We start from the raw sequence: 18,997 nt of genomic DNA on the forward strand, positions 1-18,997 counted from the left end.
CCCCCCCCCTTCCTCAGCCAGGCAGAGATATTTTTACCTTTCTATTTCATCGCCTGCCATCCCTTCATTCACTAACAAATACAAATGGATATTTTCGTGCATGCTGTTTCTACTCAATCATTCTGTTTTCCGGTGCGTGCAAAGCTGCATACTTCCCCACAACGCACCATCTACCGCTGATGTGGATTGCGGGGGGATCGCTAATGCAACTGTCAAACCGAAGTGAACCAAATGTTCTGTCAAGGGAAATCACTCTACTGTCTTAGACAACCTATGGCTCCCTCAGTCTGTGTCGGGCTTCAGCGAGTTCCACCTTCCGGAAGAAACACAAGCATGCAAGGAAAACCCACGACACAGAAATTGTTACAATGAACACACCACCAAACATAGAGGCCAGGCAAAAGGCTTACGACGACACTGAGGGTCCATCACATGCCACAACACTCAACAGTGCATGCTCTTCTTTGAAAACGTTCTTCACCACTTGTTCACTTTTTCTTCTTCTTTTAACTCACTCAGTACGGCCAGTCCTCTCTTCTCCTCTACACAGACCCCTCGGATGTCCAGTGGGTATCTGAATGACCCAACCTTTAGCTTCCGTCATCAGAATTGTGGTATTCTTTGTCAACATTCACCTCTTCAGTATAAGAGCCTTCCGCTTGCAATATTTTGATGATGGTAATTGGGGTGAAATGCTGTTAACGTCGTCTCTTTCGCCATTCGTATGGAGAGAGTTAACATTTTTTTTATATTAAAAAAAATGTTTTTTTTCCTTTGTTCGGCTGGTTTCATACTATTGAATAAAAACCCAAAACCAGAACTGAATACTTTTCTTCTTGAACAAGAGATCTGCTGTCTGTTTCAGAGTTTCTATATATGCAACAAAAACAAACCCAGCCACCAACATCCCCAAAGGCAGGCATTTATTCTGAAAGATTTACGTCTTCTCCCCAAATTCTGTGACGAGTCACTGGGGCGTCGCACAGAACTGTTCACCAGATTCCTCCAGGTGTGTCGCTTGTGTGTCAAAGCCTGGCTCTCTCTGCTACTGGTCTTCCTGTCCTTTCTGCAATGCTGTCAAGCCACTGTTTTTTCCCCCTTCGTTTTCCTGTCTGTCTCCCTTCCGCAAGAGATCCTGCAGTGGCCAGGCCACTGGATCCCGTTCCGTGGCCACTGGATCCTGTTCCGTGGCCACTGGATCTTGTTGGCCACTGGATCTTGTTCCGTGGCCACTGGATCTTGTTGGCCACTGGATCTTGTTCCGTGGCCACTGGATTTTGTTGGATCTTGTTCCATGGCCACTGGATCTTGTTGGCCACTTGATCCTGTTCCGTGGCCACTGGATCTTGTTGGATCTTGTTCCATGGCCACTGGATCTTGTTGGCCACTGGATCTTGTTCCATGGCCACTGGATCTTGTTCCATGGCCACTGGATCTTGTTGGCCACTGGATCTTGTTCCATGGCCACTGGATCTTGTTGGCCACTGGATCCTGTTCCATGGCCACTGGATCTTGTTCCGTGGCCACTGGATCTTGTTCCGTGGCCACTGGATCTTGTTCCGTGGCCACTGGATCTTGTTCCGTGGCTATACCAGCACAGTTTTCTTTTCTCAACTGATGTCAGTCAATCAGTTCAGTTAGATTATTCTGTTAACGACTGATGAAGGTATGTTAGCATGTAACAGGGCTCAGACCATCTCTTCAAGATTAAGTTCATTAACCAATTGATTGTCGGTCTACGGAGGACAGTTCCAGCATTTGCAGTCAAAATCTATGTTTAAGTGCAACATGTTTAATCTCGTAAAAAGGATTGGTTTTCCTATGAACAAGATTCTTTCCAGATACTTGTTCACAACAAAACATCCAACAACAAACGCTATGCATTATCTCCAATAAGGAGAGGCAGGGGAAGGGCTGGGCAGGTTAAAAACAAGTCAATATCAAATATGAAAGTGTACATAAAAAAACATCAATAAGTTATCAAGGTTATGTATCAACAGTTATACAAGCAGCGTAGGATCAAAAAGCCACGGCATCATCATTAGTAGCGTTCATAGCTACTGGAAACGTGAGAATTGCTGCATCATCATCAGTGTTACTGCCTTAAAGGCTCATACACAAACGTGCCACATATGTTACTGTGCATCTTGTTTTTCTGTTGTTTTTTTGTGTGTGTGATCATGTTATTATTGTTCAATGCAGCAATCATTGTAAAAGTAATGTAAGTGATCATTAATATTGTTTTTATTGTTGTAATTATTCTTACAAAATGCTAGTAGTAAAAGCTATGTAAGTCAGTAACAACATTATTGTTATTTTCATTACTATCATTATCATTATCACTATCATTATTATTATTATTATCATTATATTCATACTGGTGTTACCCTCACTTTTACCACAATGGTTGATAAGAATACCTTGACAATTCTGTTAGTGCTGATTCTATCACAATGGTTGATAAGAATACCTTGACAATTCTGTTAGTGCTGATTCTACCACAACGGTTGATAAGAATACCTTGACAATTCTGTTAGTGCTGATTCTACCACAATGGTTGATAAGAATACCTTGACAATTCTGTTAGTGCTGATTCTACCACAACGGTTGATAAGAATACCTTGACAATTCTGTTAGTACTGATTCTACCACAACGGTTGATAAGAATACCTGGAGAATTCTATTAGTGCTGATTCTACCACAATGGTTGATAAGAATACCTTGACAATTCTGTTAGTGCTGATTCTACCACAACGGTTGATAAGAATACCTTGACAATTCTGTTAGTGCTGATGTTAACATGCTGGATACACTGAATGGAATCATGGCATTTACTGTGAATCATGGCATTTACTGTGAATCATGAATCATGGCATTTACTGTGAATCATGAATCATGGCATTTACTGTGAATCATGACATTTACTGTGAATCATGGCATTTACTGTGAATCATGAATCATGGCATTTACTGTGAATCATGACATTTACTGTGAATCATGGCATTTACTGTGAATCACAGCATTTACTGTGAATCATGGCATTTACAGTGAATCATGGCAAAAAAAAAAAAAAAAAGAAAACAGAAACCCACTGCCAGTTCTGCGGGGCAAAACAGAACGTGGAGAGAGAGAGAGGGGGGGAGAGAGAGAGAGGGGGAGAGGGAGAGAGAGAGAGGGAGAGAGAGAGAGAGAGAGAGAGGGGGAGAGGGAGAGAGAGAGAGGGAGAGAGAAAGAGAGAGAGAGAGTGAGAGGAGAGAGAGAGAGAGAGAGAGAGAGAGAGAGAGAGAGAGAGAGAGAATGAATGAATAATTTTTATTTTCTGAGGGTAATAGATTAAGCATACATGCTTTTTTTCATCCTGCCCTCAAAAACAAACAAATAAACAACAGCAAAAAGAAAAAAAGAGGGGGAAATGAACAAGCAAGAGAAAAATCACGGAAATACAAGAAGAAGAAAAGGAGATAGTTATACAGCTAGATGGTTCCAGACAGATAGACAGACAAAGACAGACAGACATATATACAAATAGACAGGCAGGGAGAGTGGCGAGAGAAAGAGAGAGAGAGGGGGGGAGGGGGCAGAACTGTTCCTATATTTGTTCGTTTTACATATATATATATATATATATATATGGTACATGTACGCTTAAAAAGAAAAAAAAGGGGAAAAAAAGATTTATGTTGAAACTTATACAGAGAAGAACATGGAGAATAGGAAAACTTGGTATTTGACACAGGTTGAATCAGTACATCATTACATGTCAGGAAAAAATGTTGTAAGTTTTGAATTATTTATCAGAAATTCGTGGTATAGTGTTTTGAATCTTTTAATTTAAAATTTGCTTCAGCTTTAAATAAGGAGGAAGTCTGTTCCATAACCAACTTCCTGAGTACAAAAGACTTGATTTATATAATGTAATTGCTGGTAAAGGAAGATCAATTTTGTGAGAATGCCTAAACTCATTGAAAGTGAACATATTTCTAATAGATATTGGAGCATTTCAGTGAAAATTTTATGCATAAAGGTTCCTTTATTGAACAGCAGTTTGGACTTAAGCTGGAGAATGTTGAGAGCTTTGTAGTCAGCATCTGTTAGTGAAGTAGATTTGTTCAAGACAAGCTTGATGGCATGTTTATAGACACTAACTAAAGGTTTAATCATATTGTAACTAGCCAAATCCCAAAGAGTAGAAGCATAATCAATGGATGATTGAATGTAAGAATAAAGCATCTTTTGAGCATGTATGTTTAAAAAGTTCTTAATCTTTTTAAGCTGGTAAGTTTTAGAAGCAATATTTTTTGTAAGGGTTTGAATGTGCGTTGACAAGGATAAGTTATTGTCAATGGTTACTCCCAGTAGCTTATGATTTGACACTTCTTCAATTTTTTCATTGTTGATATAGACGGGAGGTAAGTTGGTGGCTAAATTTTGACGTTTTTGTCTGGTACAAACCATCATTAATTTAGTTTATTTTCGAATGAAGGGGCAAATGATTTAATTGTGACTAGTTAATAAGAATGTTGATATTTTCCTACAAACTGCAACACACTACAAGTGGATCTGTTTGGCAAGTATCAATTGTAGTGTCATCAGCAAACAGTTCGCATGATGACTTTGTGAATAAAGGTAAGTCACTGATGTACAATGAGAAAAATAGAGGACCAAGTACAGATCATTGTGTTACACCAAACTGGCAGAAAAGTAGACATATTGTTATTTAGGTATACCCCTTGTTGTCTATTAAACAGAAATGATGAAACAGCTTCAGGGCATCGGAAGATAGATTATATACTGCAAGTTTCTTAAGGAGAAACTCATGACTGATAACGTCGAATGCTTTAGCAAAATCGACACAGAACTCCAGTGAATTGTTTTCTGTTCATCTTAGAAAGCCATCTCTCAGTAAGTTTCACCAATGCCACATGACAAAGAGTGTTTGGCTCTGAATCCGGTTTGATTAGGATGTAAGAGGCTGTATTTGTTTAGATGAGATAGAAGACTACAGATATGTTGCTCTGATGGTTTTGAGCACTGAGAGAATAGAAATAGGGCGGTAATTAGAAGGTTCATCAGGGTTTCCTGATTTGTACAAGGGTATTATTTTTGCTTGCTTAAAACTAACCGGGAAAGTGTTTTTGGTTATGCAAAGATTGTAGATGTATGTGAGCATTTCAGCTATAATAGGAGCAGCTAATTTAAGAATTTTATCATCTAATCCATCGATACCACGCGTTGCTGTCTGCTTCAATTGTTTTAAAGCAATTAATACTTCGTGGACACTAACAGGTGTAATTACCATTTCAGAGTCAATATTCTTTTCATTACAAAATGATTTCATGATTTCCAAATCATTGCCTTTCGATTTATCATTAACTATTATCTGATGTGCGACGGTTGAGAAATGATAATTTAATGTATCAACAGATATATCATTCATTCATGGGATATGAAAAAGTATTCATATCTTTATTTGTAAGCTGATTAATAGCTTTCCAAATAGATTTGCAATTTTTCTTTTGATGAATTAATTCTTTAAAGTATTTCTTTTTCTCTGCTCGCAGGAGACGATGTTACATAATTCTTTTGTTTTTTGTAGTCATCACGAGATCCTTTTACCAACAGATAGTCTCTAAGATATATGCTTACTTGAATTTCTTTGGTAAGCCATGGTGCTTTTATACGAAATTTGAGAGAGAGAGAGAGAGGGAGAGGGGGGGAAAGGGAGAGAGAGAGAAAGGGGGAGGGAGAGAGAGAGGAAGAGTGAGAGGGAGGAGAGGGAGAGAGAGAGAGCGAGAGAGAGAAAGGGAGAAAGGGAGGGAGTGGGAGAGGGAGAGAGAGAGGGGGGAGGGAGAGGAGTGGGAGAGAAAGAGAACGAGGGATAGAGGGAGAGGGGGAGAGAGAGAGGGGGGAGAGAGTAGGAGAGGGGGAGAGAGAGAGACTCAGAGAGGTGTGGGGTAGGTAGGTGAGACAGACCATCAGATCATGATACAGTCAGTGCTGGTGTTGGCGAATGAGAGACAGACAGACAGAGAGAGAGAGAGAGAGAGAGAGGGAGAGAGAGAGAGGACAAAACCTGAACTGCATGAACTGTTGTGCACTACAACTGAAACATAATGACACATGTACCAGTTTGTTTGTTTAAAAAAAAATTTTGCGTTTTTTTTTTTTTTTTTTTTTTTTTTTTTTAAACCCCTAAGCCATGAAGACTTGACGACAATCTTCAGACCATCTGATTACTGTTATTCAAAACTATGGTAAAACAGGTTAATGAACCCTGTTTCCAAACTCCTCCAAATCACCCGTAACCATACTGATGATACAAGTCCTGTGTGTGTGTGTGTGTGTGTGTGTGTGTGTGTGTGTGTGTGTGTGTGTGATGCCCACACCTGTGTGGGTTGGGCCACATCAGGGCTTCCCACCTGTTCCATCAATTCAACATAAAACTCTTGTCACATCGGAACAAACAAACAACAAACAAAAAACCCATAAAGAAACCTGCAAAAACAAGCACACTTCATGACATACTGCGTTAAGTTCAGCTCTAGTAACAGGTAAAAAAAAAAATTAAGACTAGGATGTGGTGAGGATGTAAAAACCCTTCTGCTTGATTTCTCATCCATCATTACACACACACACACACACAAAAAGAAGCAAATACAGATCAAAACTACTTCAAAGTTACAGTTACACACACAAAAAAAAACATAGACAAAAAAACCAAACACACTGCACAATGGGCAACTAGTACCCATCCCAATATCACAACCAAATCACCAGAACAAAACAGCACCTTAGTACATCACAAACTGCTGAAAAGAGACGGGGGGGGGGGGGGGAAAAAAAAACAAAACAAAACAAACCACGGCTTCCTGGCAAGAGAAAAACAACAAACCCTAAGTGGAACAAACCCAAAGTGGGAGAGCAGGAAAAGCTGAAAGGAAAAATCATACAGAACAACAGGAAAAAAAAAAGGAATTTCTTGCACAGAATTCCCACACGGCAGGAACGTTGTTTGCACTGAAAAACCCCTGGGTTCTACACTGTAACCAAACGCACTAACCAAACTATGCCACTCACAACAACCACCTCTGGTGAACTGTCAACACAGGACAATTGTATTGTAATTTGTATTGTTCTACGCTGTTGTCACAACAAATTTCTCTGTGTGAAATTCAGGCTGCTCTTCTTCGGGAGAGTGCTTGCGTCGCAACACTGAGAGTGCCACCCATTAAAAATTTTTTTTTTCCTGCCTGCAATTTCATTTTTCCTATGGAAGTGGATTTTTCCACATAATTTTGTCAGGAACAACCATTTTGTTGCCGTGGGTTCTTTCACGCGCACAAAGTGCATGTTGCACACGGGACCCTGGTTTATCATCTCATCTGAATGACTAGCGTCCAGACCACCACTCCAGGTTTAGTGGAAGGGGAGAAAATACTGGAGAGAGTGGGATTTGAACCAGCGTGCTCAGGTTCTCTCACTTCCCATGTGGACACATTACCATTTGGCCAACTCTCTCCACACTATTACTGACTATTATGCACTTTTGTTACTGTTCATTGTGACTAGGCCAACTCTCCACACTATTATTGACTATTATGCACTTTTGTTACTGTTCATTGTGACTAGGCCAACTCTCCACACTATTATTGACTATTATGCACTTTTGTTGCTGTTCATTGTGACTAGGCCAACTCTCCACACTATTATTGACTGTTATGCACTGCTGTTGCTGTTCATTGTGACTAGGCCAACTCTCCACACTATTATTGACTATTATGCACTTTTGTTGTTGTTCATTGTGACCAGGCCAACTCTCCACACTATTATTGACTATTATGCACTTTTGTTGCTGTTCATTGTGACTAGGCCAACTCTCCACACTATTATTGACTATTATGCACTTTTGTTGTTGTTCATTGTGACTAGGCCAACTCTCCACACTATTATTGACTATTATGCACTTTTGTTGCTGTTCATTTTGACTAGGCCAACTCTCCACACTATTATTGACTATTATGCACTTTTGTTGTTCATTGTGACTAGGCCAACTCTCTCCACACTATTATTGACTATTATGCACTTTTGTTACTGTTCATTGTGACTAGGCCAACTCTCCACACTATTATTGACTATTATGCACTTTTGTTGCTGTTCATTGTGACTAGGCCAACTCTCCACACTATTACTGACTATTATGCACTTTTGTTGCTGTTCATTGTGACTAGGCCAACTCTCCACACTATTATTGACTATTATGCACTTTTGTTACTGTTCATTGTGACTAGGCCAACTCTCCACACTATTATTGACTATTATGCACTTTTGTTGTTGTTTGTTGTGACTAGGCCAACTCTCCACACTATTATTGACTATTATGCACTTTTGTTGCTGTTCATTGTGACTAGGCCAACTCTCCACACTATTATTGACTATTATGCACTTTTGTTACTGTTCATTGTGACCAGGCTAACTCTTCACACTATAACTATTATGCACTTTTGTTACTGTTCATTGTGACCAGGCCAACTCTCCACACTATTATTGACTATTATGCACTTTTGTTGTTGTTCATTGTGACCAGGCCAACTCTCCACACTATTATTGACTATTATGCACTTTTGTTACTGTTCATTGTGACCAGGCCAACTCTCCACACTATTATTGACTATTATGCACCTCTGTTGTTGTTCATTGTGACTAGGCCAACTCTCCACACTATTATTGACTATTATGCACTTTTGTTGTTGTTCATTGTGACCAGGCCAACTCTCCACACTATTATTGACTATTATGCACTTTTGTTGTTGTTCATTGTGACCAGGCCAACTCTCCACACTATTATTGACTATTATGCACTTTTGTTGTTCATTGTGACTAGGCCAACTCTCCACACTATTATTGACTATTATGCACTTTTGTTGTTGTTTGTTGTGAATCGGCCAACTCTTCACACTATTATTGACTATTATGCACCTCTGTTGTTCAGCTCGAACAGAACACTTCCCTCTGTTCACTGCTTCATGATAAGGGAGACAACTCAAGACACAAAACAAACGACATTACATGAAAGCAGAGATAAAGAAAAGAGCCTTCCAAAGCAATACTGCATCATCAGTCACTGCCAAGAAAAAAAAAAAAACAAGAACAAGAACAAGGACACCCTCCCGCAGCTCTTTAAAGCATTTAACTGGGATGGAGGTGGATGCATGTGTGTGTGTGTGTGTGTGTGTGTGTGAGAGAGAGAGAGAGAGACACGAAACCTAACAACACAAAATGAAACACAATTTTATCTAACCATTCAACCAGGGTTATGAGATAAGCAAGTATACATGCTTTTTCCCCACACACAGAGAGAGAGAGAGAGACAGAGATAGAGAGAGAATGTGTGTGTGTGTGTGTGTGAGACTCTGTGTGTGTGTGTGTGTATGTGCGTGCGTGTGTGTGTGACTCTGTGTGTGTGTGTGTGTGTGTGTGTGTGTGTGTGTGTGACACTGACAGCAGCGAGTGAGACTCTTGTGTGTGTGTGTGTGGTGAGGGGAGAGAGGGGGTGAGGGGTTGGGGGAGAGGAGGAGGAAGGGGTGGGGCCACACGGACTGACCTGTTGTGGCTGCCCTCCTGCGCCGTCAGCAGCAGCTCCTGGATCTTCTTGGTCACCTTCTCCGTCTTCTTCACCACCTCCTCCTGCGTCGGCAGGCCCCCGCCGCCCCCATCCTCGCCACCACCCCCTGCCCCCTGCGACGACGGGCACGCCCAGTCCTGGCCCTCGCTCTCTGACGACTCCCGAATGGCAGACAGCACCTCCTGCACCTGACGCTCTCTGCACACACACACACATTCACACACACAAAGAAACACACACACACACATTCACAAACACATACACACATTCACACACACATACACACACTCACACATACACACACACACATACACACACATACAAACACACATACACACACACATTCACACACACACACATGCATGCAAACACACCCACACACACACATTCATACACAAACACATACACACACACACAAACAAACACATACACACATGCACACACACATTCACACACACATACAAACACACAAACAAACACACGCATGCACCCAAACACACACACACACATTCACACACACATACAAACACACACACAAATACACACACACATTCACACACATACATACAAACACACACACAGAGAAAAAAATTGTTTATGAATGCTGTTCCAATTCATGACATCATTTGATTAATCATTTGTTTATTCATTCATTTATTTTCCATTGTACTTGTGTCTTATAAACCTTAAGGTTTCATGATGATAAAACTTATTACACACACACACACACTGACACACGGGACGGATTCCAAAATGTGGAGTGATGACCTAGAGGTAACATGTCCGCCTAGGAAGCGAGAGAATCTGAGCGCACTGGTTCAAATCACGGCGCAGCCGCCGATATTTTCTCCCCCTCCACTAGACCTTGAGTGGTGGTCAGGGCGCTAGTCATTTGGATGAGACGATAAACCGAGGTCCCGTGTGCAGCATGCACTTAGGGCACGTAAAAGAACCCATGGCAACAAAAGGGTTGTTCCTGGCAAAATTCTGTAGAAAAATCCACTGTGATAGGAAAAACAAATAAAACTGCACACAGGAAATTTTTTTTAAAAAATGGGTGTCGCTGTAGTGTAGCGATGCGCTCTCCCTGGGGGGAGCAGCCCGAATTTCACATAGAGAAATCTGTTGTGATAAAAAGAAATACAAATACAAAGACATGCACTCAAACTTGACAGCGGTACACCCACCCATTGGAGCCTTGGGGAAGACCCATGTGAGGATTGTCGTAGATCCCTTCGTTGGCGTTGAGGCGGTCCTCAAGGTGGGAGCTGGACGACCCCTGTAAACACGTGAGAACAAGGGGAGACTATGAGAAGCCGGCCACAGAGACTGACCGGACAAAGTGTGACAAGAGAACCCTACCTTGGGGACCAAGTCCATCAACTTTTTGACTGCCCAACCTTTAAAGCAGAAGGAAAAAAAAAAGATACCTGCCGAATCATTTTTCACTGCAAAAAAAGCCCCACAAGAACATCAACGTTTTGAAATTCTGTTTATTATTTATGAGCACAAACAAACATCTGTTTCACAATTTGCTTAAAATTATAATGAACGCAATCTGAATTACCTCGACAAACAAAGCACATTCTGAATTACCTCGACAAACAAAGCACATTCTGAACTTCCTCAACAAACAAAGCACATTCTGAACTTCCTCGACAAACAAAATATATCTCTCTGAGCTGAGTTATTTATAAATTTTTGTGAATGTGTGTAATTTACATTCAGGATAAACACACTTTTACTTCTTGGATGTTTTCAACAAACTACAATAAATCTTTCATATGCTGCTTAGAAAAAAAAACCTTTACCCCCACCTCCAAATATATCTCTAAACTGACTAGTTGGTATTTGTCACTGCAAAGGATTGTGAGCACGGTGCCAAATGATTTCCTATTTGGGATTAATCGTAACTGTTGATACAATCATCAACATCAACACGGACAACACTGGAGCAACATGGTATTAACGACCAAGACACAGCTGCCACCACCTGCTAACAAGCTTGCTCTGATGTCACCGATGGGTTCAAAGAGCTGAGGGGCAACAGCGTTATCTTTATCACTGTTGCCTATAAACAAAACGGTCAAACACAAAACTCTCAACTTTCTTCTTCTTCTTCTTCTTCTGCGTTCACTCGTATGCACACGAGTGGGCTTTTACGTGTATGACCGTTTTTACCCCACCATGTAGGCAGCCATACTCCGTTTTCGGAGGTGTGCATGCTGGGTATGTTCTTGTTTCCATAACCCACTGAACGCTGACATGGATTACAGGATCTTAACGTGCGTATTTGATCTTCTGCTTGCATATACACACGAAGGGGGTTCAGACACTAGCAGGTCTGCACATATGTTGAACTGGGAGATCGTAAAAATCTCCACCCTTTGCCCACCAGGCGCCGTCACCGTGATTCGAACCCGGGACCCTCAGACTGACAGTCCAACGCTTTAATCACTCGGCTATTGCGCCCGTCCTCTCAACTTTCAACTATTTTTGGAGACTCTGACAAATTGATAAAATGCAAAAGAAGTGTCAAACACTGACCAAAATCTCTACAAAAATGCGTTGTGAAACAAAAAAATGGCCTGTTTAAAAGCTCCAAAGCTTGCTTTGTCCCTATCCTACTGCTACTTCAGTGTCAGCGGATTCATGGGGGACTGACTCTGGAGGGACGTGGTGGCGGTCTCCACTCTGAGGAAGACACTCACTCAGTCTAACTCCGTGACTGATCCATTATTGTCATCAGTAGGGGGCTTAGTAGGTGGTGTCCTAAGCACGTTAAATCAGAACAGTCACAACTGAACATGACCGAAGTGATCAGCAGCAGTGCAGGGTCTCCTCTGGTGTGTGGCCTCCTGGCGACCTAACACTGATAGTTCACGGTGGACTGCCGACACAGCGACTGTGTATGGGGGACTCAGAATGAGTGGAGTTGGAGTAATGCCACTGAAACGGTGCAGTGGAGAGATGGCCTAGAGGTAACGCGTCCGCCTAGGAAGCGAGAGAATCTGAGTGCGCTGGTTCGAATCACGGCTCAGCCGCCGATATTTTCTCCCCCTCCACTAGACCTTGAGTGGTGGTCTGGACGCTAGTCATTCGGATGAGACGGTAAACCGAGGTCCCGTGTGCAGCATGCACACAGCGCATGTAAAAGAACCCACAGCAACAAAAGGGTTGTTCCTGGCAAAATTCTGTAGAAAAATCCACTTTGGTAAAAAAAAAAAAAAAAAAAAAATTGCAAGCAGGAAAAAATACAAAAAAATGGGTGGCGCTGTAGTGTAGCGACGTGCTCTCCCTGAGGAGAGCAGCCCGAATTTCACACAGAGAAATCTGTTGTGATAAAAAGAGAAATACAAATACAAATACAGATGGTGGGGCAGCAAAAAAAACACAAAAAAACCCCAAAAAGAAACCCAAACCAAACCAAGACAAAACCAAAACAGCCCAGAGAGGGGTGAGGTGCTAGCGGTGTCTCACCTGCCCCGACCCGGCCAGCAGAATGTTGGAGACGGATGACGCTCCAGATATCTGACCGCTGCTGGACCCTGGGCTCTGTACACCACAATGGTCACACTTCATGACTGCTGTGCTGTGGCGTGTCGCATTGTGCTGTGGTGTGTCTGTGTCGCATTGTGTTGTGGTGTGTCTGTGTCGCATTGTGCTGTGGTGTGTCGCATTGTGCTGTGGTGTGTCGCATTGTGCTGTGGTGTGTCGCATTGTGCTGTGGTGTGTCTGTGTCGCATTGTGCTGTGGTGTGTCGCACTGTGTTGTGGTGTGTCTGTGTCGCATTGTGCTGTGGTGTGTCGCATTGTGCTGTGTGCTGGTGTGTCGCATTGTGTTGTGGTGTGTCGCACTGTGTTGTGGTGTGTCGCATTGTGCTGTGGTGTGTCGCACTGTGCTGTGGTGTGTCTGTGTCACATTGTGCTGTGGTGTGTCGCATTGTGCTGTGGTGTGTCGCACTGTGTTGTGGTGTGTCTGTGTCACATTGTGCTGTGGTGTGTCGCACTGTGCTGTGGTGTGTCTGTGTCGCATTGTGCTGTGGTGTGTCGCACTGTGCTGTGGTGTGTCGCATTGTGTTGTGGTGTGTCGCATTGTGCTGTGGTGTGTCGCATTGTGCTGTGGTGTGTCTGTGTCGCATTGTGCTGTGGTGTGTCTGTGTCACATTGTGCTGTGGTGTGTCGCATTGTGCTGTGGTGTGTCGCATTGTGCTGTGGTGTGTCGCACTGTGTTGTGGTGTGTCTGTGTCGCACTGTGCTGTGGTGTGTCTGTGTCACATTGTGCTGTGGTGTGTCGCATTGTGCTGTGGTGTGTCGCACTGTGTTGTGGTGTGTCTGTGTCACATTGTGCTGTGGTGTGTCGCATTGTGTTGTGGTGTGTCGCATTGTGTTGTGGTGTGTCTGTGTCACATTGTGCTGTGGTGTGTCGCATTGTGCTGTGTGCTGGTGTGTCGCATTGTGCTGTGGTGTGTCGCATTGTGCTGTGGTGTGTCGCATTGTGTTGTGGTGTGTTGCATTGTGCTGTGGTGTGTTGTGGTGTGTCGCATTGTGTTGTGGTGTGTCGCACTGTGTTGTGGTGTGTCGCATTGTGCTGTGGTGTGTCGCATTGTGTTGTGGTGTGTCGCACTGTGTTGTGGTGTGTCGCACTGTGCTGTGGTGTGTCGCACTGTGTTGTGGTGTGTCGTATTGTGCTGTGGTGTGTCGCATTGTGTTGTGGTGTGTTGCATTGTGCTGTGGTGTGTTGTGGTGTGTCGCATTGTGTTGTGGTGTGTCGCACTGTGTTGTGGTGTGTCGCATTGTGTTGTGGTGTGTCGCATTGTGTTGTGGTGTGTCGTATTGTGCTGTGGTGTGTCGCATTGTGTTGTGGTGTGTCGCACTGTGTTGTGGTGTGTCGCACTGTGTTGTGGTGTGTCGCATTGTGTTGTGGTGTGTCGCACTGTGTTGTGGTGTGTCGCATTGTGCTGTGGTGTGTCTGTGTCACATCGCATTGTGATGTGGTGTGTCTGTGTCGCATTGTGTTGTGGTGTGTCGCATTGCGTTGTGGTGTGTCGCATTGTGCTGTGGTGTGTCGCATTGCGTTGTGGTGTGTTGCATTGTGCTGTGGTGTGTTGTGGTGTGTCGCATTGTGTTGTGGTGTGTCGCATTGTGTTGTGGTGTGTCACATTGTGCTGTGGTGTGTCTGTGTCGCATTGTGTTGTGGTGTGTCGCATTGTGTTGTGGTGTGTTGTGGTGTGTCGCATTGTGTTGTGGCGTGTCGCATTGTGCTGTGGTGTGTCGCATTGTGTTGTGGTGTGTCGCATTGTGTTGTGGTGTGTCACATTGTGCAGTGGTGTGTTGCATTGTGTTGTGGTGTGTTGTGGTGTGTCGCATTGTGTTGTGGTGTGTCGCACTGTGTTGTGGTGTGTCGCATTGTGCTGTGGGGTGACTGTGTCACATTGTGTTTTGGTGTGTCGCATTGTGCTGTGGTGTGTCGCATTGTGCTGTGGTGTGTCTGTGTCGCATTGTGTTGTGGTATGTCGCACTGTGTTGTGGTGTGTCGCATTGTGCTGTGGTGTGTCTGTGTCGCATTGTGTTGTGGTGTGTCGCATTGTGTTGTGGTGTGTCGCACTGTGTTGTGGTGTGTCGCATTGTGCTGTGGTGTGTCTGTGTCGCATTGTGTTGTGGTGTGTCGCATTGTGTTGTGGTGTGTCGCATTGTGCTGTGGTGTGTCGCATTGTGCTGTGATGTGTCGCATTGTGTTGTGTGGTGTGTCACATTGTGCTGTGGTGTGTCACACTGTGCTGTGGTGTGTCGCATTGTGTTGTGGTGTGTCGCATTGTGTTGTGGTGTGTCGCATTGTGCTGTGGTGTGTTGCACTGTGCTGTGGTGTGTCGCATTGTGCTGAGTTGAGTCTGTGTCGCATTGTGCTGTGGTGTGTCGCACTGTGTTGTGGTGTGTCGCATTACAATGTGTTGTGCTGTACAGTGTTGTGTTATATTGCATTACATTGTTTTGTGTTTATTGTATTGCATTACATTGTGTTGTATTATGTTGTGTTATACTGCATTACATTTTGTTGCCTTGTATAGTGTCATTTTTTTTGCGTTACATTGTGTTGTATTGTGTTCTGTTATATTGCATTATATTGTGCTGTGTTGTTATATTGCATTATATTGTGTTGTACTGTTTTGTGTTATATTGCATTGCAATGTGTTACATTGTGTTATGTTGTGTTATATTGTATTACATTGTGTTGTACTGTCTTGTGTTATACTGCATTGCAATGTGTTACATTGTGCTGCATTGTACAGTGTCGTGTTTTGGTATATTTCATTACAATTTACATTGTGCCGTGTTATATTACATTACAATGTTTTGTGTTGTGTTGTGTTGTGCTATAATGTGTAACATTGTGTTGTATAGTGTTGAGTTATATTGCAATACATTGTGTTGTATGGTATAGCCTTGTGTTGTATTATATTGCATTGTACAGTGATGTGTTGTGTTATATTGTATTACATTGTGTTGTGTTCTATTGCACTGTATAATGTGTTGTGTTATATTGCATTACACTGTGCTGTACTGTGCTGTGTTATACTGCTATACATCGTGTTGTAAAGTGTTGTGTTAAACTGCATTACACTGAGTTGTGTTGTAGAGTGTTGTGATATACTGCATTACACTTTGTTGTGTTATACTGCATTACAGTGTGTTGTACAGTGTTGTGTTATATTGCATTACATCGTGTTGTATTGTGTCATACTGCATTGTATAAAATTGTACAGTGTTGCATTGTATTGTGTTAAGTTGTACTGTGTTGTATCATACTGCACTGTAATGTCTTTGGTGTTGTATTGTATCGCTCTGCAATGCATGGCGTGGCGCGGCGTTGCATTGCATGCGTTTTGTGTTGTACTGCATTGTATTGTATTGTGTTGTATTTTGTCATGACAAATTTCTCTCAGTGAAGTTCGACCTGCTCTCCCCTGGGAGAGGGCATTGCTACAATGCAGTGCAACCTCCCCCCCCCCCCCCCTTCCTCAACCTCCATTTCTTCTTCTTCTTCTTCGTTTTTCTGCTTGTAACTGCAAGTGTATTTGCTTTCTCATCAAGTGGATTTTTCTCCTTCTACGTGTGCCTATCCAATTCTGCTTCTAAGTGAGTGAGTGGGCAAGTGAGCGAGTGTGAGTGTGAGCGTGAGAGTGTGTACGCGTGTGCGTGCTGCTGTGTTTTCAAGCAAAGAAAATGAAACATGTTGTACAGCTGAACAGAAACAATATCATCTTGAACAGCGCATAGTCTTGTGTAAGGAAACTCGTTGCTCTGTGTACAATCAACTCACACAATTCATGCACGACAACCACACACATTAAAAAAAAAGCCATCCTCACACACACACACATACTCCATGTTCATCACGGTCTCTCTCACACGGACTATAAGCATTCTCCACATTCATTTCACACACACACACACATGCACACACACACACACACGCACACAAACATTCTCCATCTCAGATGCACACCCATCCACACACACGCACACACAAACACATTCTCTATCTCACATGCACACCCACCCACACATTCTCTATCTCACATGCACACCCACCCACCCATTCTCTATCTCACATGCACACCACCCACCCACACACACATACACACGCCCACACACACACAAGAACACATTCTCTATCTCACATACACACCCACCCACACACACACGCACACACAAAGCCACACACACACACACACACTCTCCCTCTCACACCCACACCACACCCTCACCCACACACTGCCAACACCCCCAGCACAGAGGGCCACACACACACACACACTCTCCCTCTCACACCCACACCACACCCTCACCCACACACTGCCAACACCCCCAGCACAGAGGGCCACACACACACACACACACTCTCCCTCTCAAACCCACACCCACACACTGCCAACACCCCCAGCGCAGAGGGCCACACACACACACACACACACACTCTCCCTCTCACACTCACACACTGCCAACACCCCCAGCGAAGAGGGCCACACACAAACACACACACACACACACACACTCTCCCTCTCACAGCCACACCACACACACACACTCACGCTCTGCACCAGGTGACGGTTGGGGTCGCCCATCTCGATCATGGAGAAGGGGCGGACCTGGGGGCGGATCTCGCGGACCTGGATCGTCTCCCCCTCCTCCTCCCCCCCTCCCCCCAGGCCGTTGGTGAGGGGGTCTGCCACCAGCACCGCACTGTCGCGGTGCGTGCGCAGCGTCTGGTTCTCCATCATCAGCGTCTCCATCTGCACCACCACCAACACCCCACATCACATCACACACGCACACCACACGCATGGAAAGTTTCACTTTCAGTCTCCCCCCATCCCCATTACACCCCCCCCCATTGTTTCAGTTTCAGTTTACACCCCCCCCACCCCCACCCCACTCCACCACAACGTCTGTTTACCTCCAAAGTTTCAGTCCCCCCCCCCCCCCCCTCCCCGCCCCCCTACTCCTCCCCTCCCAAATAAACAACACACACCCACACTTCAGTTTCAGTCCCCCTACACATTTCAGACCCCCTAACCCAATGTTTCAGTTCCCCCTATGATCCCCCCCCCCCCCCACCTCACGGTGTTCCAGTTTCCTCCCTCAACAACCACAACACATTTCAACATTCTTATGTGTAGCCACTGTACCTGTCTGCCAGTACACAGAAATGAAATAAAGTGTTGACATCTATTGAAACAGGCTTGTTGTGCGTTTCAGATTGTAGGTGTTTCTCACTCACCTTGTGCATTTCAGATTGTAGGTGTTTCTCACTCTCTATCTCACCTTGTGCATTTCAGACTGTAGGTGTTTCTCTCTCTCTCACTCACCTTGTGCATTTCATACAGGTGTTTCTCTCTCTCTCTCACCTTGTGCATTTCAGACTGTAGGTGTTTCTCTCTCTCACTCACCTTGTGCATTTCAGACTGTAGGTGTTTCTCACTCACCTTGTGCATTTCAGACTGTAGGTGTTTCTCTCTCTCACTCACCTTGTGCATTTCAGACTGTAGGTGTTTCTCTCTCTCTCTCACCTTGTGCATTTCAGACTGTAGGCGTTTCTCTCTCTCTCACTCACCTTGTGCATTTCAGACTGTAGGCGTTTCTCTCTCTCTCTCTCACCTTGTGCATTTCAGACTGTAGGTGTTTCTCTCTCTCTCTCACTTTGTGCATTTCAGACTGTAGGTGTTTCTCTCTCTCTCTCACTTTGTGCATTTCAGACTGTAGGTGTTTCTCTCTCTCTCTCTCACCTTGTGCATTTCAGACTGTAGGTGTTTCTCTCTCTCTCTCACCTTGTGCATTTCAGACTGTAGGTGATTCTCTCTCTCTCTCTCACCTT

At 43.8% G+C, this 18,997-nt stretch overlaps 1 protein-coding gene across 1 annotated transcript in view; it reads right to left on the bottom strand.

Annotated features, from left to right (window-relative positions):
• Nucleotides 1-18,997, bottom strand: part of LOC143288320 (ARF GTPase-activating protein GIT2-like) — a 71,309-nt gene that overhangs the window by 14,826 nt on the left and 37,486 nt on the right. The window contains exons 15-18 of the mRNA XM_076596693.1: nt 17,715-17,915; nt 13,103-13,177; nt 10,810-10,901; nt 9,602-9,820 (exon numbers count right to left, since the gene is read on the bottom strand). Coding sequence (XP_076452808.1) covers nt 9,602-9,820; nt 10,810-10,901; nt 13,103-13,177; nt 17,715-17,915 — 587 coding nt within the window. The remainder of the gene's footprint in view (nt 1-9,601; nt 9,821-10,809; nt 10,902-13,102; nt 13,178-17,714; nt 17,916-18,997) is intronic.

Source organism: Babylonia areolata, chromosome 12 (assembly GCF_041734735.1).
Source record: "Babylonia areolata isolate BAREFJ2019XMU chromosome 12, ASM4173473v1, whole genome shotgun sequence".
Classification (NCBI taxonomy): domain Eukaryota; kingdom Metazoa; phylum Mollusca; class Gastropoda; order Neogastropoda; family Buccinidae; genus Babylonia; species Babylonia areolata.